This window comes from Saccopteryx leptura, chromosome 1 (assembly GCF_036850995.1).
Source record: "Saccopteryx leptura isolate mSacLep1 chromosome 1, mSacLep1_pri_phased_curated, whole genome shotgun sequence".
Lineage (NCBI taxonomy): Eukaryota > Metazoa > Chordata > Mammalia > Chiroptera > Emballonuridae > Saccopteryx > Saccopteryx leptura.
Genome location: NC_089503.1, coordinates 13,009,585 through 13,034,414, shown reverse-complemented (window position 1 = coordinate 13,034,414; position 24,830 = coordinate 13,009,585). Strand labels below are relative to the sequence as shown.

Genomic DNA, 24,830 nt, shown 5'->3' with positions numbered 1-24,830 from the left:
AGCTATTAAGTGAACTCAGCAAATTTGCGAGGTTCATGACCAACACATACAAAAATAAGTTATGTGTCTATACACCAGCAATGAAAAATCTCAGAAAGAAAGTTGAAACATTTCTTGACAGCACACCTAATTTGGGATCATGTCAGTGTGTCAGGAAGGTTCTAGTAACCATAACTCAAAGGGAATGTGGGACCATTTCAGCCTCTTTCCTTCTATACAAATTCTCTCCCCTTATTTCAACAGCCACCTCGACTGCCAACAGTACTATGTAAAGCATCGTTTGTCAAGCCCCCACCATGCTCCCCACCAAAAAAAGTTCTTTCACATTTTTCCCTTTGTACATTAGACACCAATCTCCTTAAATTTGGGTAGCCACATATGTGGGCAGAGAAGAATCCAAAAAAGATAATTACACACCAAAATTACGTTTTACATCCACTTACACCAAGAAATGGTACACAGTTCCACTGTGCTGAAAGTAGTTTCAGTTCTGATACATTAAACACCTGTTTTTAAGTTTAAATCTCACATAATATATAGTACCTATTAATAATTCATAATTTTGTCATGTTATTATGGGTGCTTTCTTTTATAAACTTCCTGTAACTTCACATTATTGTTTATACTTAAAATATATGTGCAGTATTATAAATTTTCAGGCTGTGGAAAAATAATTTATTCCTATTCAGCATCTTGGAGCACAGAATCTCACTGGCCATTAAAGGCAACATTTTAATCATCTGGTACTGTTAGAGTCAGCATTTTATTTCTTTCTGGTAAATCAGGACATAAATCCACTATGAAACGCTAGAATATTGACAGAGTTAGAAAGTTGAAAATGTTCCCCCTAAACAGTTTTCCTGGGAAGCTGAAAAATTCTGGGGTAAGTGGATTCTTTTTATGTTTGTTTGTTTGCTTGTTTGGCTAATAACTTGAGTGTTTAAAAAAAACTCCTACACAAAACTGTGCATAAATTAGAAAGTTTGTTTTCTATAGCCTAAGAAAATAGAGGTAAGAGGTATGATTTTCTGTCTCAGATCTGTTTTATTCAATATATATTCCCTGAGACCAAAGACATTTGGGGTGTCATCTCCAGGCACAGGAGTAAGGACATCAAAATCTGTGGGCATTATATTTTATACTTTGCTGTATACAAAAAAAAAAAAAAAAAAATTTAATTTAATTTAAAAATTAAAAAATTTTGCGAGATATTTTAATGTCTTCAAAAATCTGACGTTTTAGTGTTAGGGAATGGAAACATCAGGTATTAGCCCAAGAAAACCGGGTGCAGAGTTATTCAATAAAGATTATATATATATTTTTCTACCCTCGTCTGTGTCAGCTCTCTTACTCCCTGTCTTTGTCCTGGGAGCCTGGAGACCCAGTAGAGCTTCGAGGTCCCAACTGCAGAGGTGTCCACGCGGGGCTCTTCACGCAGCGTCCGAACCCTCCCCCCACCCAGTCGCACTATCGGCCACAGCTGCAGCGTCGTCCGGAGGCGTAGGGGCGGTGAGAGCAGGGATGAGGTCCAAGGGCTGCTGCCAGGACCCCCTGCAGCAGAAGGGTCCGGAAGTAGGGGCGTCACCTGCTGGATTAGATCCCTGTAGTGCTGTGATCACGTGAACGTAGAGATAGATCCATGGTCGGTAGGGGTCGCATTGTGGGCTGGGCGTTCCCAACGTAGAACGTAGAGCTCTTGTTTTGAGTTTCAATTTTGAACCAGTTTCTTTTACACGTCCCCCAATACCCTCCTACGGGTTTTTTTTTTTTTTATTGCTGAGGACACAGCTTTCGAAAGAACAAAGGATATGAGCCAGGTCACATGGTAACCAGTAAGGACATAAACTCAAGTTTGACTCTTTCCACTGTATCTCGCTACAGTTTCTGAATGTCAAGCATCAGTAGGCCGTCCCAGGGGCAACCCAGACGTAAGAGTTCTTGGTTTATGTAAAAAGAAGGAAAGTTTATAAGTGGAGAGTCTGAAGATAAGATCTCAGACTTCAGATATGGCTATAAATAAGAAGCCCACGAGACATTGGAGATTCCCTGTGAGAAGGGGAGGGGAGGAAGGGAGGAAAGGAGGGAGGGAGGGAAGAAGGAAGGAAGGAAATTTTGGTTGCAAAAAACAAACTTTCATTAGTTTCACCAAAAGAAAAATACATTATTATCACATATGAACAGATATGTTTACATAATGGAAAGGCAAGAAATCAGCCAGGTTTCCAAAACCGGGAACTAAATAATTGAAAACCACTAGGAACTCAGAAAGTTCTGTTCCTTCTCATCCCTGCTTTTCTTTCTTTTTTTTTAATTGATTTTAATTTATTTTGTTTACATTGATTCTAGTGTTGCCCCAAATGCATCGCCCCTCCCCCGTATACCCCTCAACATGTCCCTTGTCCCCCTTCCCATAGCGCCCTCCCCCCTTTCCTTCAGCTTTATCCATCCTATCATCCCCTTTTCCTCTCTTCTCTTTTCCTCTGGTCCCTTTAATCTCTCCTCTGTCTAAATTCCGTCCCTCAGTTCACATTGTTTATTGGATTCTCCAAATGAGTGAGGTCATATAATATTTTTCTTTTTCTGCCTGGCTTATTACACTTAACATAATAGTTTCCATGTCCACCATGTTGTCGCAAAAGTTAAGATTTCCTTCTTTTTCATGGCCCCATAGTATTCCATCGTATATACATACCACAGCTTTTTAATCCACTCGTCCACTGACAGACACTGAGCTGTTTCCAGATCTTCACTATTGTGAACAATGCTGCCATAAACATGGGGTTACATTTCTCCTTTTGAAACAGTGCTGTGGTGTTATTGGGGTATATTTCTAAAAGTGGGATAGCTGGTTCAAAAGGCAGTTTGATTTTTAATTTTTTGAGGAATCTCCATACTGTTTTCCACAGTGGCTGCACCAGTCTGCATTCCCACCAGCAGCAGGAGGGTCCCCTTTTCTCCACATCCTCGCCAGCACTTATTCTGTGTTTTTTTGTTGATGAGCACCATTCTGTCTGGTGTGAGGTGATATCTCATTGTGGTTTTAATTTGCATTTCTCTAATGATTAGTGATGTAGAGCATTTTTTCATATGCCTATTGGCTATCTGTATGTCCTTTTTAGAGAAGTGCCTATTCATTTCTTTCGCCTAATTTTTGATTGGATTGTTTATCTTCCTGGTGTTGAGTTTTACAAGTTCTTTATAAATTTGGGTTATTAACCCCTTATCAGCTATATTGTTGAATATGTTCTCCCATTGTGTAGTTTGTCTTTTTATTCTGTTCTTATTGTCTTTAGCTGTGCAAAAGCTTTTTAGTTTGATATAGTCCCATTTGTTTATCCTGTCTTTTATTTCACTTGCCTGTGGAGACAAATCAGCAAATATATTGCTGCGAGAGATGTCAGAGAGCTTACTGCCTATGTTTTCTTCCAAGATGCTTATGGTTTCACTGCTTACATTTAAATCTTTTATCCATTTTGAGTTTATTTTTGTGAATGGTGTAAGTTGGTGATCTAGTTTCATTTTTTTGCAGGTAGCTGTCCAATTTTCCCAACACCATTTGTTGAAGAGGCTGTCTTTACTCCATTGTATGTTCTTACCTCCTTTGTCACATATCAGTTGTCCATAAAGGTGTGAGTTTATTTCTGGGTTCTCAGTTCTGTTCCATTGATCTATATGCCTGTTCTTCTGCCAGTACCAGGCTGTTTTGAGTACAATGGGCTTGTAGTATAACTTGATATCTGGAAGTGTGATACCTCCCACTTTATTTTTCCTTTGTAAGATTGCTGAGGCTATTCTTGTTCTTTTTTGGTTCCATATAAATTTTTGGAATATGTGTTCTATATCTTTGAAGTATGTCATTGGTATTTTAACTAGTATTGCATTGAATTTATAAATTGTTTTTGGTAATATAGACATTTTAATGATGTTTATTCTTCCTAACCATGAGCATGGTAAATGCTTCCACTTGTTTGTATCTTCCTTGATTTCTTTTATCAATGTTTTATAATTTTCCGAGTACAAGTCTTTAATCTTCTAGGTTAAATTTACTCCTAGGTACTTTATATTTTGGTTGCAATAATGAAGGGGATAGTTTCCTTAATTTCTCTTTCTGACAGTTCATTGTTGGTGTATAAAAATGCCTCTGATTTCTGAGTATTTTATATCCTGCCACCTTGCTGAATTCATTTATCAGGTCCAGTAGTTTTTTGTTTGTTTGTTTTTTAAAGAGACAGAGAGAGTCAGAGAGAGGGATAGATAGGGACAGACAGACAGGAACAAAGAGAGATGAGAAGCATCAATCATTAGTTTTTCGTTGCGACACCTTAGTTGTTCATTGATTTCTTTCTCATATGTGCCTTGACAGGGGGGCTACAGCAGACCAAATACCCCTTGCTTGAGCCAGCAACCTTGGGTCCAAGCTGGTGAGCTTTGCTCAAACCAGATGAGCCCGCACTTAAACTGGCAACCTCGGGGCTCAAACCTGGGTCCTCTGCATCCCAGTCCAACGCTCTATCCACTGCGCCACTGCCTGGTCAGGAAGGTCCAGTAGTTTTTTGACTGAGACTTTAGGGTTTTCTATATACAATATCATATCATATCTGCAAATAATAATAGTTTTACTTCTTCTTTTCCAATTTGGATGCCTTTTATTTCTTCTTCTTGTCTGATTGCTGTGTCTAGGACTTTCAGGGCTATGTCGAATTAAAGTGGTGAAAGGGGGCACTCCTGCCTTGTTCCTGATCTTAAGGGGATTGCTTTTAATTTTTGCCCATTGAGTATGATGTTGACTGTGGGTTTGTCATAGATGGCCTTTATCATGCTGAGGTATGTTCCCTGTATTCCCACTTTGCTGAGAGTTTTGATCATGAATGGGTGCTGGATTTTATCAAATGCTTTTTCTGCATCTATTGAAATTATCATGTGGTTTTTCTCCTTCCTTTTGTTTATGTGATGAATCACATTGATTGATTTGCAAATATTGTACCAGCCTTGCCTTCCCAGAATAAATCCCACTTGATCATGGTGTATGATTTTTTTGATATATTGCTACATCTGGTTGGCTAATATTTTGTTGAGAATTTTAGCATCTAGATTCATCAAGGATATTGGCCTATAATTTTGTGTGTGTGTGTGTTGTCTTTGCCTGGTTTTGGAATCAGAATTATGCTCGCCTCATCAAAGGAGCTTGGAAGTCTTCCTTCCTCTTGAATTTTTTGAAATAACTTAAGAAGGATAGGAGTTAGTTCTTCTTTGAATATTTGGTAGAATTCACTTGTGAATTCATCCGGCCCAGGGCTTTTGTTTGTTGGGAGTTTTTTGATAACTGTTTAGATCTCATTTGTTGTAATCAGTCTGTTTAGGTTTTCTGATTCTTCCAGATTGATTTTTAAAAGATTATGTTCAAGGAATTTTTCCATTTCATCTAGGTTATCTAATTTTTTGGCATACAGTTCTTCATAGTATTTATTTTCTTATAATCCTTTGTATTTCTGTTGTATCAGTTGTTATTTCTCCACTCTCGTTTCTAATTTTATTTATTTGAGTCCTCTCTCTTTTTTTCTTGGTGAGTCTGGTTAAAGGTTCATTGATCTTGTTTACCTTTTCAAAGAACCAGCTTCTTGTTTCATTGATCCTCTGTATTGTTTCTTTAGCCTCTATGTCATTTATTTCTGCTCTGATCATTATTATTTTTTCCCTTCTACTAGCTCTTGGCTTTACTTGCTGTTCTTTTTCTAGTTCTTTTAGATTCAGGGTTAAGTTATTTATTTGAGCTTTTTCTAACTTCTTAAGGTATGCCTGTAATGCTATGAACTTCCTTCTCAGTATTGCTTTTGCTGTGTCCCATAAATTTTGAGTTGTTGTATGCTCATTATCATTCATTTCTAGGAATTTTTTTATTTCTTCTTTGATCTCATTATTAACTCATTCGTTATTTAATAACATGCTATTTAGTTTCCAAGTGTTTGAATATTTTTCAGTTTTTCTGTTCTGGTTGATTTCTAGTTTCATGTCATTGTGATCAGAGAAAGTGCATGATTTCAATCTTCTTAAATTTGTTGATACTGCTTTTGTGCCCTAACATGTGGTCTATCCTAGAGAATGTACCATGAGCACTTGAAAAGAATGTATAATCTGCTGCTTTAGGGTGAAAGGTTCTGAAGATATCTACTAAATCAAGTTAATCTAGTGTGTCCTTTAAGTCTTCTGTTTCTTTATTAATTTTCTTTCTTGAGGATCTATCTAGTGATGTTGGTGGGGTATTGAAATTCCCTACTATTACAGTATTGCTGTTGATCTCACCCTTTATATCCATCAAAGTGTGCTTTATATATTTTGGTGCTCCTATGTTAGGTGTGTAGATGTTTATAATGGTTATATCTTCCTTTTGGATTGCTCCCTTTATCATTATGTAGTGACCTTCTTTATCTCTTACTATAGCCTTTGTTTTAAAGTCCATTTTGTCTGATATAAGTATTACTACCCCAGCTTTTTTTTCATTTCCATTTGTATGAAATAATTTTTTCCATCCTTTTACCTTCAGTTTATGTGCATCTTTTGTTTTAAGGTGTGTCTCTTGTAGACAGCATATGTATGGATCCTGTTTTCTTATCCACACAGCTACCCTATGTCTTTTGGTTAGATCATTTAATTTATTTACATTTAAGGTTATTGATATGTAATTGTTTATTGCCATTTTATTCTTTAAAACTGTATTCCTCTTTTGCTATATTCTTTTCCCACTTTGATCTGTTTACTATAGGCCCCTTAACATTTCTTGTAGCATTGGTTTGGTTGTAATGAATTCCTTGAGGTTTGTTTTGTTGTTGTTGTTTTGGGGGGTTTTTTGGGTTTTTGTTTTTGTTTTTTTTGTCTGGGAAGCTTTTTATTTCTCCTTCAATTTTAAATGATAGCTTTTCTGGATAAAGTAATCTTGGTTGTAGGCTCTTTTTCTGCATTACTTTGAATATTTCTTGCCATTCCCTTCTGGCCTCAAGTGTTTCTGTTGAGAAGTCAGATGTCATTCTTATGGGGGCTCCTTTGTAGGTGATAGCTTTTTTTTTTCTAGCAGCTTTTAATATTTTCTCTTTATCACTTACTTAGCTTTGGTATTTTAATTATGATGTGCCTTGGTGTAGATTTCTTTGGTTTTCTCTTTAATGGAATTCTCTGTGTTTCTTGAACTTGTGTGACTTTTCCCTACATCAATTTAGGGAAGTTTTCAGCTATGATTTGATTGAACAAAGTCTCTATCCCTTGTTCTTTCTCTTCTTCAGGAACCCCTGTGATGCGGATGTTATTTCTCTTAATATTGTCACAGAGCTCTCTTAGAGTTTCCTCAGATTTTTTGAGTCTCTTTTTGCTGCCTTGCTTCTGTGCATTTGTTTATATTGTCCTCTAATTCGCTGATTTGATCCTCAGCTTCATTCATCCTGCTTTTAATTCCTTCCATTGTGGTCTTCATTTCTGACATTGTATTTGTCATTCCTGACTAATTCATTTTTATTATTTCAATGTCCTTTTTTATACTTGCTATTTCTTTATTTAATTGTTGTTATGATCATCTATTGTTGTTCTAAGATCTTTGAGCATCCTAACAATCATTATTTTAAACTCTGCATCTGGTAATTTGGTTATATTGACTCATTCAAGTCCTTTTCTGGGGATTTCTCTTGATTCAATTGGGTTGTATTTCTCTGCCTTCCCATTTTGTCTGTGTATAAGAAGGTTGTGGCCACTGGACTCTGTGTTCTCTTATGTGGGGTCTGTCTGCAGGCCCGCCACCCCTTCTGCCGCTGCCTCACACATTCGGGTATGGGCATTGCCTGGGCCCGCCGGCTGTGGCTGTCACTGTGGTTTCTGCCTCTCCACACAGGAGGGGCTGTGTTCACATGCCGGGTCTATAATCCTCAGCTTTTGCCCTGCCACCACAGGTGGGGCTGCAAGCCTCGACACCGCGGGCAGGGGTGAGCCTCATCTCTGCTTTTCTTAGATGTTACTATCTACGCCCTTCGCTCTCAAACTCAGTTCCCTACAATTCTGTCCATTAGGGTAAACTGTGGCAATCATGGTAATCCCACCACTCTTAGGGTTTTAGATCTTTTCAAGAGACAAGCCCAAACAACCTCAGAGTGTATTATGGACCCAGCTTAAGTTAGATGCTTACCTTTGTCCCATTAGCTAAGTTCAAGGAAAAATTCTCATGGATGTTAAACATAGCATCTAGGAGGACTGATATGAATTATACCAAAATCCCAAAGGTTATCCACAATTTTTTTTTACAGGGACAGAGAGAGTCAGAGAGAGGGATAGATAGGGACAGACAGACAGGAACGGAGAGAGATGGGAAGCATAAATCATTAGTTTTTCGTTGCGACACCTTAGTTCATTGATTGCTTTCTCATATGTGCCTTAACCGTGGGCCTTCAGCAGACTGAGTGACCTCTTCTCGAGCCAGCGACCTTGGGTCCAAGCTGGTGAGCTTTTTCTCAAACCAGATGAGCCCACGCTCAAGCTGGCAACCTCGGGGTCTCGAACCTGGGTCCTTCCACATCCTAGTTCGATGCTCTATCCACTGTGCCACCGCCTGGTCAGGCTTATCCTCAATTTTAATAATAGCTATCTGTGAGTTTCATTTGTCTTATCTATCTATCATCAACTTCTTTAAGGAGAATATATAGCACTTTATTTTTCAGCTTCCTGTGCAGCTGATGTGGGCATGTGGTTTGGGCCCTGACAGTCAGGCTCCCCTGTACCAGACTTAACTTGGAAGAAAATAACACAGAGTAAGAGAATGAGTATAGCAAGCCAAAGTCCAATTTTCCTGACTTCACGAAAGTGGGACAGGGTAATTTCTAGTGGGATTTGATGGATGGGGCACATACTGCATACTATTTAATACTGCCCAATTTAAGTTTGGCAAATGAACATAACTATTTGAAAAATAGTTATAGGATATTTTCAAGATAGTGATATTGATAGTTTGATGAAAAACATCTCTTAGGGGACTAAAACCAGTGAAATACTGCAGCTCTAGGATTAAATTTCCCTCTCAATTGTAAGTATCTTACCCTGGAAAATAATTAATATTAATCTGTCTCCATATTCTCTACAGGAAAGAAACACATTTATCTTCTCATTTTCTTATTGCATTCTAGTGGGAAAATGCCAGCAGTGCTCCTAAGGATAAAAAAGGAAACAAGAGTTTTGGGGGTAAGAACTAAATGCTACTTGCATGAATCAATGACTGTAGTGTTGCGATTTTTAAATATAAAAAGGAGGAGACTTTAACCACCTCTATTATGAATTCTCCAAATGAAAGAAGGTTAATGAAATGGTTATGGATATCTGCACTTTTTACTAGCAGTCAGAACATACTAACTGCGTATCAGGCTAAAGTTAGCTAAAGCAGAAATTATGAGTCTATCGGCTATATTTAAATAACCCCAAACCACTACAACCTAGTAATACTCCTAGAAAATATACTCTGAGTCTGTAAATAGGTATAAAATCCTTTTTTGACATCTATACATTATTTAAAGCTACACTGATAATGACACAGTCCCTAAGAGATGGTCAGAGTGTAGAAACTGTATTTAGGAGAAGGTGTAGACCTTAGAGCTTGTGGGCAATGATCATAATGGTGCTATCTTCTTGATATCAACCCAGACAGAAAAAATTGCCACTACAGTACCCAGAAGAGATGGCATATTACCAATGTTACTGGACTGCCCTTGAACTGCAATGACTTGGTTAATGCAATAACAACATGTCATGTATATTCTAAACAACATCCAAGACAAATTTCAAAGGAATCTAAGGTTATCCACTGGAGTCCCCAACTGATAAGGGATTAGCAAATTGATTATGCTGACCCCCCTCCCTGCAAATGAAGGCTCTAAATATGGCCTGGTGTTTTGGACACAGCATCGGGCCTAACTCAAGCTTTCCTTTGGCACCGCACAAACCAGGTCACTGCCATTCGAGTTTAATGAAAGTGTGTACTATATACAGATGCCCTCATCAAACAAATAATGATTGAGGTCACATTTCAAAGGTCATGCTATACAAGACTGGGCAAAAGAACATGACATTGAATGGAAGTGCCATCTCCCCTATCACCCACAAGAAACCGGGTTAATAAAAAGGAGAAATGGAACATGAAAGCAACAAATTATTTTACTAACAAGTAAAACCCCTTGTCTAGGTAGACTCAAGTACTGCCCCAGGCTTTAATACATTTAAATGCTCAACCAGGAGGGCCTGTTGCTTGATATGCCAGACCGGGAAGCCCTGCTGAGACACTCAGCAGCATAAAGATAGGGAATCAAAAAAAAAAAAAAGATAGGGAATCAAGGGACACAGCTATTGCCCTGACTCTCACAAGCCTATTCTAAACTTTGTATGAAAAAGCAAAAGAACTAGAATAAATTTTTGAAAAAAGTTAAGTAGGAGGAATCATGCTACCTGACTATATACATAGCTACAGTAATCAAGACTGTCATATTGGCATGTAACAGATACATGGGTCAATAGAACAGAACACACAATCCAGAAATACATCCACGCAAGTAAAGCTGACTGGTTTTTTGTTAAAAGTAATTCCGTGGAAGAAGGAAGTCTTCTCAATAAATATTGCTGGAACAATTGGGTAGCCGTAGACAAAACAAAAATAGGAGAACTTCAAATGAACTGTGCCACCTTATACAAAAATTAATTTAAAGTGGATTATAGATTTCAATATAACATGTAAAAGTATATATAACAACTTTTAGAAAGAAGCATAAGAGAAAATCTTTGGTACTTAGGACTCAATGAAGGATTCTTAGACCAAAACCATGATCCATATAGGAAAAAGAAATCAATATATTAGCCTTCATCAAAATTTAAAACTTTTTTCTGTGGAAGACCCTGGTAAGAAGATGGAGTGACAAACTACCGAGTGGGAGAAAATACAAACCACATATCTGACAAAGGATTTATATCTACAATATATTTTTTAAATTCTCAAAACTCAAAATAAAAAAGCCAAGTAATCCAATTTAACATGGACAAAAGACATGAAGAGCCATTTTCCTGAAGAAGATACACAGATGACAAATATGCCAGTATATGTAAAGATGTTCAACATGATTAGCTATTAGAGAAATCAAGCTAAGATCACAAGGAGATCATCACTACACATGTGTTGGAACAACTAAAATAAGAAAAAGTGACAACACTAAGTGCTGGCAATGATGCAAAGAAACTGGATCTCTCTTACATTATTAATATAAATATAAAAAGTGGTACAGTCACTAGTTTAACAGTTTATTTAAATACTAAACATATGCTTACTATTGAACCCAGCAAGTGTACTCCTAGGATCTACCCCGGAGAACTGAAAGCTGATATCTGCATGACTTATACATGAATGTTCATAGCAACTTTATTTATGATATCCCCCAAAACTATCTAAAACTACCTGAAAACTATCAAAATGTCCCGCAATAGATGAATAGGTAAACTATGGTCATCTATAACATGGAATACTTCCTGTAAATAAAAGAGAATGAACTGCATCGATACATGCAACAACGTAGATGGATCTCAAGGTCATTAGCTAAATAAAAAACCAATCTCCAGAGCTCTATGCTGAATTATTCAGTTTATAGAAAAGCCTAAAGATGATGAAAATATAGCAATGAAAAACACATTAGTGACTATCAGGGGACAAGGACATTGAGGGGAGAGTGACTATAAAAGTATAGCACAGAGAATATCTTTGTAGTGATGGAATAGTTCTGTGTCCTGGTTACAGTGATGGGTTCACAAATACACACACATGAAAAAATGGCACAGAACTCTAAGCACACATCATACCAAGGTCACTTTCCTCATTCTGATATTGTACTATGGTTGCATAAGATGTAACCATTGGGAGAATCCAGGTTCAGGATGCAGAGTCTTCACTAAACTCAGACCTCTGAGAAAGTCAGTGTATCCTAGGACCAGCAAGGAACAGAAATCGACACCATTGCAGTGCTGGGAAAAGTCTATCTACCGCAGTGTCTCCTTGCCTCCTTCCTCTGCCACAGCCTGTCAGAAGTGCCACTAAGTGAAGAGTTTTGTATTGGGCTCTCCAAGTGAGAGAGGTACACCAGTTATCCTTGGCTTTCCTCATAATCCCATACCAAGCTTATTGCAAACTTCAAGTCAAAGTTACCCTGTTTAAGAGGCTCTATGAGAAAAAGGATTGACATTGTCCCAGGCAGCATGGAAATATGAGTTGAGGTAAGGCAAGAGATGCTAGGTTGCAAACTTCGATAAAACTCCTTCGTTTTTTTCAGACTTAACCTGTGCTTGGGGGTTGTGGGGACCAGGGAGGGTGGCTCACTCAGCTATAGCAGAAGGATACATGCCTGAAAACACCTATCTGAAAACCAACGAAAAGACCCTGCAGTGAGATGCTGGAGGGGTCTACATAGCAAACTCAGAATTTTTCTCTTCCTTTGGCTCAGAAACTCTCCTGGCTGACCTAGCTTCTGTGATCAGAAATCATCTGCAATCCTCCGCCGGTGAGTGGTTGTTAACCACGTAGTACTGAGGGATGTCAATTCTTTCAGGGCTCCAAAGTTAATGGCATATGACCTCCTGAGTCAAGTAGACAAACAGGCTCCTAGTACAATTTAATTGGATGTAAAATAGTCATTGTTTCTGCAAACTGTTGTGAAATGATAAGCTCTTCTCATCTGAGTCAAAGGTTGAGAATCCTTGAGTAATGTTAGGCCATTACCGTCCTTCTCTATGTTGGCTTTTTCTTGATGTGCGTTCTTTTCGATGGTTGGGCTGGAATAGTAGTAAGTAATTAATAGTGTTCTTTCCTCCCAGGTCATCCAAACGATGACTGGTCTGATCTGTAGCTGTCTGGGACTGATCTGGACGTATTTGTTCCTCACACAAAATCCTGCATTTGGAAAATCTTATCTTCCTATGCTACCACAAGTAGGATACACATTATGGTCAGCTCCATTTGTGAGTAAATAATCGACTCCTTGCTTGTGTCTCATTAATTCACTCACTACATTTAATGCCTATGTGTGAGCCGGGCAGTGTGCCAGGGATAGAACACTAAACATGCACACTCCCTGTTCTCAAGGAACTCATTCTTAAGTTGATAACTACACCTAGGTTCTCATCAGTAGTATTCTTTCATAATACATGTCTCTGGGTCACCGAAAATGCAAGAGACCCAAGGAGCATTTTGGAAAAACAGCAAATGGTTGGTGACTGTTCGTCTTCCCCTTGGGCATTTCTTGTGTAAGCGGGGCCCACGAGATGAAGCAATGCCAAGGCGAAGGAAGTAGTGGGTATATGGAACTTGTGTAGGAAAAGAAAAATGAAATATTTCAGTACCATCATCCCCAAAATAATTTGGTAGCATTTAACAGAGGTTCCTAAATTAAATTTTACTGGCCCTGGCCGGTTGGCTCAGTGGTAGAGCGTCGGCCTGGCGTGCGGGGGACCCGGGTTTGATTCCCGGCCAGGGCACACAGGAGAAGCGCCCATTTGCTTCTCCACCCCCCCTCCTTCCTCTCTGTCTCTCTCTTTCCCTCCCGCAGCCAAGGCTCCATTGGAGCAAAGATGGCCCGGGTGCTGGGGATGGCTCCTTGGCCTCTGCCCCAGGTGCTAGAGTGGCTCTGGTCGCACAGAGCGACACCCCGGAGGGGCAGAGCATCGCCCCCTGGTGGGCAGAGCGTCGCCCCTGGTGGGCGTGCTGGGTGGATCCTGGTCAGGCGCATGCGGGAATCTGTCTGACTGTCTCTCCCCGTTTCCAGCTTCAGAAAAATACAAAAAAAAAAAAAAATTTACTGTGTTTGGAAGTATGATGGGTGACATGCCATTGTCCCCACAAAATCTGAGACTCTTTTCATGATGATGATGATAATAATAATAAGTTTGAAATTTGATTATTCAACCAGTACTTACTGGGTACTTTCAATGTGTCAGGTGCTTGTTCTAGGAATCTGAGATATATCAGCAAATGAAACAAAGCCCTCAGTTCTGGGGAAGTTTATTATATCAGAGGGTAGTATGTTAGAAGATGATAAGGCTATAGAAGTAAAAAAAGAAAAAATGGAGTAGGGTAAGGGAGTGTGGACTTTCTGGGAAAGTAATATGGGTTATTATTTTAAATTTGATGGTGAAAGTAGGCCACTACATTTATTTCTTACTTACATGTCTGTAAGTTAGTAGAGAGTCAGCTGATCTAGGCTGAGACTAGCCAGGCTTGGCTTTAAGCTACAGGTCAGGTCTAGATCTGTTCCATATCCTCCTTTGACTAGAGGCTACTGCAGGCATGGTCTTCTCACAATAAAAAGCAGCAACACAAGAGGTCACTGAAGAACATTTCAAGCTTTGGTTTGGCTCATGTCTGCTACCATCCCAGCCAAAGCAAAGAAAGTTATCTGGCTCTAAGTTTAGGGGCAGAGAAACATAGTCCAAGCACCATGGGACTGTGGCAAGAGTATGGAAGTATAATATTATCTGGAAGTAAAGAACTGTGACCAGTAGTTCAAACTACCATAGTAACATTTGAGCAAGGACTTGACAAAGGTGGAGTTTGGGCCCACTGTGGAGAAAGACCGGATAGGTGAGGAAGCAGCGAGAAAGAAGTCCTCACTGTGTGGTAGGCCTGCAGAGATCCTAGAAGAGCATGGCCAGGATCGCTGAAGCAGAGGGAAAAGAGCAGGAGCAGCAGAAAAGAGGTCAGAAAATAAGGGGAGAGGGGCAGATAACACAGGCTTTTATTAGTCATTCTAGGAACTTTGGCTTTTAAGTGAAATTGGAGCTATTACAGTGTTTTGTGAACATACCGTATTTCCCCATGTATAAGACGCACCCTTTTTCAAAGAATTTGGGGTCTAAAACCTGGGTGTGTCTTATACAGTGGTTGTAGATTTTTTTTTACTTGCATTTCCTGCTTTTTCGCGCTTGTTTTTGTGCTCGCTGTTGAAGACAGTGATTCATTATCAGACACAGATAAGGACAAGCTAATGGATGGGAGTTTTGACAGTGATGAAGAGTTGTATGAATTTTATGATGAATAAAACTTGAGTTCAATAACATTATGTAATACTTTTTTTTTTTAATTTTGGGCTCCAAAATTAAGGTGCATCTTATACATGGGAGCACTTTATACATGACAAAATATGGTAGTTAAGTAATCTGACTTAAGTATTAATGTTGACATGTTAGTGGCTTCATTTCTCTAAAGAAAGAACATTCATTCTCTCTACTACTAACTTAACAGTTAATTTTTTTAATGCTGTGGGAAGTCCATGAATGCATAAAAGTTTCATCAGTGAAAAAATAAGTTAGTGATATACACTATAACTGCCATCTTTCAAGTTTTAAAAAATGATGGAAGGTCTCAGAACAAGCTATTCATGAAAGCCATTATGTGATTCTCATATTTAAATATGCAAAATGCAGCTTAAATGTTTTCAGAATGATGGTTTTTACTAATAAAATGTTTTAACATTATATTAAAAGTATTTATTAACTGGCTCTATTTTCTTATAATTCACATATGGAATAAATAAATTAAAATTGACAAAAACTAATTAAAATTTGACACTGGTTTTGTTCCACAAAGTCACCCCAAGGTGCCCACAGATTTCATGTCCAATATATGTGTTACATTAGTGACCAGAGATTTCATGCATTTTCCCATCTCTGTAATAGAGAACCATTGAATTATTTTCTACATGATTTTCTCAATGATCCCCTTAAAGCATTAAGATGATATTCTTTATATGTTACAGCATTGCAGAATTCTCTTATTCGTTAAGTATTTCTGTAAATATAATGAATGGGTATTAATGAATATAATTTTTGTTTCTAGTTTGTCCTCTCAGGAATCTTTACAGTATTGTTAGAGAAGATACGTACAAGGTCATTGGTAAGTCAGAATTTGGCAGTAACTCTAGAGATAACAATTTCATTTGCCAAAAGAAGTAGAATAAAGAGGTGGCTTTGTCTCTGAGTCACTAGAAACCCAGATTTTCAGAGGGTAATTTTTTGTGTTTGTGTGTGACAGAGACAGAGAGAGGGACAAATAGAAACAAGACAGGCAGGAAGGGAGAGAGATGAGAAGCATCAATTCTTTGTTGAGGCACCTTAGTTGTTCATTGATTGCTTTCTCATATGTGCCTTGACTAGGGGACTACAGTAGAAAGAGTGATTCCTTGCTCAAGCCAGTGACCTTGGGCTCAAGCCAGTGACTTTGGGCTTCAAGCCAGTGACCTTTGCATTCAATCGAGCAACCCTGAGGTCATGTCTATGATCCCACGCTCAAGCCAGTGACCCTGTGCTCAAGCTGGTGAGCCCATGCTCATGTGGCGACCTCAGGGTTTTGAACCTGGGTCCTCTGCATCCCAGTTTAACACTCTATCCACTATGCCACTGCCTGGTCAGGCCAGAGAGTAAATTTAAGTTTCTACTGCATTTTTATCAAAAAAAGAAAGGGAGCCACTTCAAAAAGTTTTTGTTATGTTTCATTAGTCATAAAAATCATTCAGGAAGTATGAAGTTAATCATGAAATTAAATTCCCATATAATAAATCATTTAATGCAAAACAAATGTTGGTACATGTAAATTTGAATATTTTGAAATGACCTAGGATCTGTTATTACCTTCTTTATTTCTTCTTCCCTCTTCACATGTCTAGAAACTTTTGATTATATAGTGGACAGTGGGTATGAGATATTGTAGAGTCTGGGTCATGTCAACTTCTTTCAGAGAGTGTTGAGTTTTATGTTGACAGGTAGTGAAATGGAAGGATAAGTAGTTAGAGTAATTTTGAATGTTAATGCTAAGAGATTGACTTCTGGAACGGCAGAGTGAGCAACTCCATGGGCTCATCCCTCCACAAAAAAGGAAAATGCCAAAAAAACCCACTAAAATTTATGATTTCAGAACACTGGATATTAACCAAACTTCACCGAAAGATTCCCTAATCTGGCCCATAGATATCCCAACACCTGAAATGCAAATCCACGCCTCCCCCACTCTGAGGTACACTCTTTATGTGCCCAATGGTGATGAGAGATTGAGCTCCAGTAGACCGGAATGGCAACAGAAAACAGGTCAAGGTCTATGGCAAGGGAGAAACCATAAATTTGAGATATAGCCTCACCTTTGGGAAAACAAAAAAGAAGTTTCCAGCAGTCAACCTGGTGAGTTGCAAGATCAAGAGGAGACATACAAGTTAAAGAATCCTGCCACAAGAAGGAGCAGGAAGCATGGAACAGGTGTATCCATACGAGGTAGGAGAAAGCCCAGCAAGACAAATGAAGAAGGTCCCCCATGGGGGAGGGGGTGGGAGGAAGGGTGTAAAGATGGACAAATGTAAAGTGACAAAAAATGATTTGACTTTGAGTGAAGGGTATAAAACATAATCAACAGTTCAAATGCTATAGAAATGTTCACCTGAAACCTATGTACTCTTATTGATCAATATCACCCTGTTAAAGTTAATTTTCTAAATAAAATTAAAAATAAATAAAATTTATGCCCCAAAAATGGGTCTCCCACCTGAAAACAACTAGCAAAGATCAGAGGAGGTGACTGCTTTTTCCAAATATGAAAACAGCAACACAAAACTTCAAGGAACATGAAGAATCAAGGAAATAAGATATCATTAAAAGATCACAAAAGCTGTTCAGTAATCTAACCAAAAGGCTTGGGATTCTGTGATTTTCACCTGATGAAGAATTCAAGATAGTTGATAGCTGTGAGGAAATTCAATGAGCTAGAAGAAATCACAGAAAGACAACTCAATAAAATCAGGAAAATAATACCTGAGCAAAATTAGAAGTTTAACAAAGAAATAGAAAGAGAACCAAAAAGAAAATCTGGAGCTGAAGAATTCACTGAATGAAATGAAAACTGTGACAAACACAAGGAGATTGAAACAGAAGGTAGAACTAGTGAGTTAGTGAGTTAGAGGCCAGGAATTTTGAACTACCCAAATCAAAGGAGCACAAAGAAAAAAAAAAAGAATTAAAAAAAGCAAACTAAACCAACATGATCAATGGGAAACCACAAAAGAACAATATCAGAATTACTAGAGTTTGAGAGGGAGGAGGAGACAGAAAGCTGACAATATTAGTGTGTGAATTAATATATTTATACTGAAATTGGACTAAACGTTAGGAAACATTTATCTAAAATGTTTTAGTTTTTTTAGAAAAAAGGGGAAGCCTAGAACTTTTAGTAAAGATCAATGGTTAATACTTTTCTGTGAATGCAATAAAAGTACAAGTGTTTTTTAAAAATACTTATACATTCTCTATTTTTAAACATTACTAAAAAACAACAACACTTTTTTGTAGATGGCAGGATCACAGGGAGTAGCTTATTTCATGCCTAATGCTTTTTCTTACCACCATCTCTGGCTTCCACATAGTGCCTTTCACGGTTTTCTTTCATTTTTTAATGGCCTTATTGAGGTATAATTGATATGCATTAAACAATAAACTCCACAGATTTCAAGTAAACATAACTATCACCAGTAGCGAAATAACCGTCACTCTCAATAACCTTGTACCCTCCCACGGGTCCCTTCCCACAGTTCCTTGTGTCCAGGCAACCACTCATCTACTTTTGGTCACTGTTGATTAGTTTGCATTTTTTAGAATTTCATATAAATGTAATCAAACGTTTTCTAGAGTTTTATAGAAATGGAATCACACAGTATGTACTCTTTCTTGTCTGGCTTCAGGGTTCTTAATCCTGTTGCAGCAGGATTATTTTGAGATTCATCCATGTATAGCAATAATTAATTCCTCTTTATTTCGGATTGCCACATTTTGTTTTTCAAGTCAGTTGTTGATGGAATTAGCACTGTTTTCAGTTTTGAACTCTTACCAAAAAAAGCTACTCTGAGATTCTATAAGTTTTTATATGGACATGTGCTTTTATTTTTCTTGGGTATATACCTGAATCACGTGGTATGTGTATGTTTAATTTGGGGGGAACCCACCAACTTGTTTTGCAAAGTGGTTGTGCCATATCACATTCCCGCTCACCTGCTGATGAGGGTTGCATTCCCTCCACACCTTTACTCGCTTGCGCTGTACTCCAACACACCCCAACCTAGACGAGGCACCGGAACAAGTACTCTGTCTTACCAGACAAGCCTTTGCCAGTAAAAAAAACTCCTACTGCAAGTGGCCTTATCAATGTCTTTCCTCAACAAAGGTGGTTCTTCTTCCAAGTAAAAATGTATTGTGAATTAATCATTTGTTCATACAACTGAAAATCCATCATTTTAAAGACTGCATTGCATTATTAAACAATAATGTTGCGTGCTTATGTAACATTTTTAAAAATTATTTATTTATTTATTCATTTTAGAGAGAGAGAGAGAGAGAGAGGGAGGAGAGACAGAGGGGGGGGGGGAGCTGGAAGCATCAACTCCCATATGTGCCTTGACCAGGCAAGCCCAGGGTTTTGAACCAGCGACCTCAGCATTTCCAGGTCGACGCTTTATCTACTGCGCCACCATAGGTCAGGCTGTAACATTTTATTTTAATGTGGTTATCTTTCTTTACAGGAGATTTGTCCCCAAAGAATAAACTAAGGTTACTATACAACAATGAATAGCAATTTATATGAATATACAATGTACCCAGTGAGATAGTTGAAATCCAGTAGTTGAATTTTTCACATTTACTATCTAATTCCTATAAGATAGAAAGAATTTTACCTATGCAAATGAAGACAAGGAGGTATAAGAGAAGGATTTTCCAATAGCAACATCATATAGTTTATTACCTCCCTGATCTCACATATGGACAAAGTGTAATTATGCAGCAATATTTTATATATGTGCATATATATATGCATGGTTTGGGTACATAGCCTGACAAGGGTGTGACCTGAAAATAGAGTAGGCACCTCCAGCAAAGTAAATCTCTGCTATCTTCAAGGTAAAATCCTAAATATCTATCTAGATAGCACCTTTCCAACAAAATTCCCTAGAGCCCTCTCCTTGCATTCTAAAATGAACCATAGCAAACATCTGGAATATTAGCTCTGGCTATCTGACCTTGTATGGCACTATGAATTTGCCTACATATTCTTTAACATTTTTAACACTCTATTTACATTTGTTTGTTCAATAGTCTAAAAGCCCCTTGAGTGCTAAAACCATTTTCTTTCTGCTTCTTTATCTACTAACATGGAGCATAGCTTGCATGGTACAGAATAAACATGCAATAATCTTCCAGTGAAGGACTAAAGACAGCTAACGTGTGCTACACGTTTTATTTTCTCCAAAATTGTTCAGTCCTGTTGGGATCTCAACAAACCTGCAGTTCTGACAGTCAGAATGACCTTACAATTCTGAAAAGAACAGAATTTGGCTGCTGGCTGGTTGGCTCAGCGGTAGAGCATCAGTCCGGCGTGTGGAAGTCCCAGGTTCAATTCCCAGTCAGGGCACACAGGAGAAGCACCCATCTGCTTCTCCACTCTTCCCCTTCTCCTTTCTCTCTATCTTTCTCTTCCCCTCCTGCAGCCAAGGCTCCATTGGAGCAAAGTTGGCCCGGGCACTGAAGACGGCTGCATGGCCTCCGCCTCAGGGACTAGAATGGCTCCTGCTGCAAAGGAGCAATGCCCCAGATGGGCAGAGCATTGCCCCCTGGTGGGCATGCTGGGTGGATTCCAGTCAGGCGCAAGTGGGAGTCTGTCTGACTACCTCCCCGCTTCTAACTTCAGAAAAATACAAAAAAAAGAAAAAGAAAAAATGAATGAATTTTATATAAATCTTCTATTTGAATATTCTTGCCAGTGATGCATATGGATAACTTTCGGTGACCAGGTGACTCCTTTTGTCTATTCCAGTTGTTCTGTACTATAGCAGTGAACATCCTGAGTGCCTGCGTTTCAGTAATTGGCCTGTTTTTTCTATTTGTTGAGTTTCTCCTATTCGATTTGATTTCAACTAGTACCCTTTGGCCACACGTAAGTACCAGATTTCTAGGAGAATTTCATCACAGATTTAGAATTACATTTTAAATTCTTTGGTGAATGATCAAAGTATTTAAGTATCATGCAAGATATGGTAGTACCTTCATTATTAGTTTAGTGTTTGGCATCTGTACCTCCTACAAATGTAGTTCAAACTGCAAGTTACATTCCTAAAGCTAAGATCACCAAAAACCTCAAGTAACCAAATGAAGTGTATCATCAATATTAATAGGTGTATATTGAATGAGTTAGCATTAGATTCAATTCTGACCCCCCCCTGGTAACCAAGATATTTTATGATAGCTCTGTTGTTTCCAGGTACCTGCTTGTCTGAGGCCAGTTCTCTTAGGCCTTAAAAGATCAAGTTTATTATAGCAAGTTTTGATCTTCAAGGAAAGAAATAGTCACAGGGCTCTTCACTTGCAGAATGTTTATTCTAATTGAGGGTGGTCCAAATTTCAAATTATTTTGCTACACAAAATTGAAACCTAATGAAGCAAGTAAATGACACATCAAAGAACCATATTTTACTATAGTGGATGCTACTATTTTATGACACATACCCTGAAAGGTACCTTTAAGTGAAATCTTAAATATAAACCCCCAGATATTACTTAAAAGTATATTTGCATAATAAGAATGTCTCCTTTTACTGGATTGGTGTATAATTATAATCTTTCTCATTTATCCAATTCATCTCTTGAACCACCAGTGTTTATATTACCAAGAAATTCAAGCTTTCTCTTGAGGCCCCTTCCTTGTTGTCCCTGTAAAATTATTCAGAAAATTTGGGAATCAAAGGTTCAATACTGACTCCAAATCTCTCTAGTTGATAGAACCCTAGAACATCTCAGCAGCTCACCAACATGCCCATCATTTCCACTGTCATGGTTTCAGTCACTAAAATGATATCAATATGACAACTGATCCAGATAACTCATGGTGTCCTTGTCACAAAAGTGCTTTGGGTCCTTCAGACTAGGGTTTTCAATATTACAGATTCTGTATTCTTGTTCCCAACCCAAGTATCCTGCAAGGATATGAGTCTAATGGGGCAGTCCCAGGAGGAAACTGCTTACCCCCCAAGACACATAAGCCCTTGTGCTGAGCCTACATCACAAACCCAAATTTCCTCTTCTTTCACAGTGAGTTCCTTTCTGGGCCCTTTCCCAACAACAGGTGAACATCTCTCTATTAAGTGAGTTCTATAAAACTGAACCTCAAGAGTATTCCAATTCCATCTTTTCCAGAGGTTCATTGGCCTCAAAGAAAATTTGCTGGACTTATCCACAAAAACAAACACATCAATGACATTCATTATCCATTAGTCAGAAATTTATCAGTTTATAAAGATCCTCAATAATTATCAGTTAGCATTATGATCAACAAATAATATAAATAACCATAGTTGTTGGGGGTGGGGAATATACTAAGTAGTTTTTCTTTTCTATTTTTCATTTTCTTTTCCTGCAATTTTTCTATACCTTTATTTTTAGTGTTAACATATAAAGATTTCTAAGGAATGTGTTTTTTTCTTTTTGGAAACAGAGAAGTAGTAAACTTCTTTCACTGTATTTCTTCCTATTCATCACCTTGGAGTTGATTGTCTCATGTTTAGTGATCCACTGGGGACAAAAAGCAAGGCATGAAAGATAATGAAGATGTGGTGAGTATCTCGTTTCTCCCCTGGTGAACCAGAAGACACTGGGTTCTATAGTGAACCCTGTGGAGAACTAAGACTTTGATAAGAATTAAGTGTAAATCATGTCTTCTCTAAGCTGTGATCCTAGGTAGCTGAAAACCCTCTGCACTAACTATTGTGCACTATATGGATTTCTATACAATTAAAGGTAAATAATTTGCCCTAGACAAAGATGTTTTTTATTACAGGATTTTTTATGTTTATACTCCATAAGAGAATAAATGGAAGGCATATGATCAGAGGCGGATGAACGTCAGTTGAGACCCTGGCCGCAGCTGTGCAGTCCTATACAGCGTAGTATATGTATAGTATAAGGTTGGGGTTTTGTGGGGCCCTTCAGATGTCAGGGCCCAGGGCACGTGCCCAGTGCGCCTACAGTTCAATCCGCCTCTGCATATGATTTCCTGAATCAGGTCTTTTAATTCAACAGATAGTCCCCTAAAAACAATAAACTGGGGAGATTGTTAAAGGCACAAGAATATGGGAATGCTGAAGTCTCATACCTTTAATTGTCAAAATTTAAGAGATCAAGTTGAATATCAAAGCATAGGACATTTAGTGTTTTTAGAAACCATGATTTTGGTGTGAGAAATTGGGAAAGATGGTAAAAGTCATTTTCAGCAAAGCTATTTTCCCTTCCTCTACACTTACTACTTCATGACTAAAGGAACTTTATCTTCAGTTGACCTCAACATCACTGAAGCACAGAATTTTGGTGAAAAGTACATCTTCCCTCTCCAACCTATACCCTCACAACAGACCCAGCCTTAAGAATCAATGCAAACCATGAGAACAGCTTAGAAGGAGCACAGAGTTAGCATGAAATTCTGAGAGAGTGATTTAACCATACATCCCAGAGCAGACACATAGGGAGATTTAGGAAATAACAAGAAAGGATAAGAAAGTCTAGGGTCTGGGAGTCTTAGAGTAGAAAAAGAGTAGAATTGAGAGAAAAGGAGAAAGGAGATGCTGACAGATTCTGTTCTCAGATATTCCTGGTTCTAGGACTTCATGCATACCTGAATGAAGCCATTGATACCCTGTTAATATGTTTCTCTACTTCAAGCATCTGTTAGGAATAACCATTGAAACTCATTCATAATAAAGTACAAATGACTACAATGAAGTCACACGGTTCCTTCAATAAGAGAATGGAAATAAGAGCAAAATGTCCAAATACATTTTGCTCTTCTTACATGAAGAATAGAGGAAGTCCAAGGAAAGTTTAGGTCCAAGCTATGAGGTGAGGCAGAAAGGATATGGATAAATCCAAGCATTTAAAACCCAAAGACAATTGGGTTTTACTCCTAGCAAACATGTCATTGTGTGGAATATAAGATGATAGAAATTATACAACACCAGAAGATGGGAAAAATTCCAAAAATTGTGTTTTTTAGGATCTCAAAAACTAGCAATGGAGAGAAAAAACTTACAGAAAGTTTACTGAAAGGCAATCAGTGATCCAGATATCAGGCTTCCAATACCTTAGTTTCTCTGGAATGAATTCTAGCGTGCACATTTTTAAAAGAAAAGGTCTTTTGTAGTACAAAAGAAGATGCAGTCTCTGAGTATCAAGAGAAAGTAGAAAACCTAAAAGAAAACATTTTTCTGGTAATTCCCTCTGTAGTCTTAATTTTATCAGATTTATTCAAAATAAAGATTATTTAAGCAAAGCAATCTGCAGATTAATATGGTAAACTAAATACAGAATGGTAAGTAAATTAATGATGCTGGACCACAGTTTTTCTGAAAGTGAGTGGTGAAAAATGGGGGTCAAGAAACTGGATTGGCCCTGACCACGTGGTGGCGCAGTGGATAGAGTGTCAGACTGGGATGAAGAGGACCCAGGTTCGAAACCCGAAGGTCGCCAGCTTGAGCACGGGCTCATCTGGTTTGAGTACAGTTCACCAGCTTGAACCCAAGGTTGCTTGCTTGAGCAAGGGGTTACTTGGACTGTTATAGCCCCTCCCCCCGGGTCGAGGCACATATGAGAAAGCAATCAATGAACAACTAAGGTGCTGCAATGAAGAATTGATGCTTCTCATCTCTCTCCCTTCCTGTCTGTCCTTATCTGTCTCTGTCTCTCTCTCTCTCTTTATGTGTGTGTGTCTCTCA

The 24,830-nt window shown here is 38.3% G+C and overlaps 1 protein-coding gene across 1 annotated transcript in view; it reads left to right on the top strand.

The window, feature by feature from the left end:
- Window positions 1-1,504, top strand: part of MS4A13 (membrane spanning 4-domains A13) — a 33,010-nt gene extending 31,506 nt beyond the window's left edge. Inside the window, exon 6 of the mRNA XM_066360012.1 lies at window positions 1,373-1,504. Coding sequence (XP_066216109.1) covers window positions 1,373-1,504 — 132 coding nt within the window. The remainder of the gene's footprint in view (window positions 1-1,372) is intronic.
- The last annotated feature ends 23,326 nt before the right edge of the window (window positions 1,505-24,830 follow it).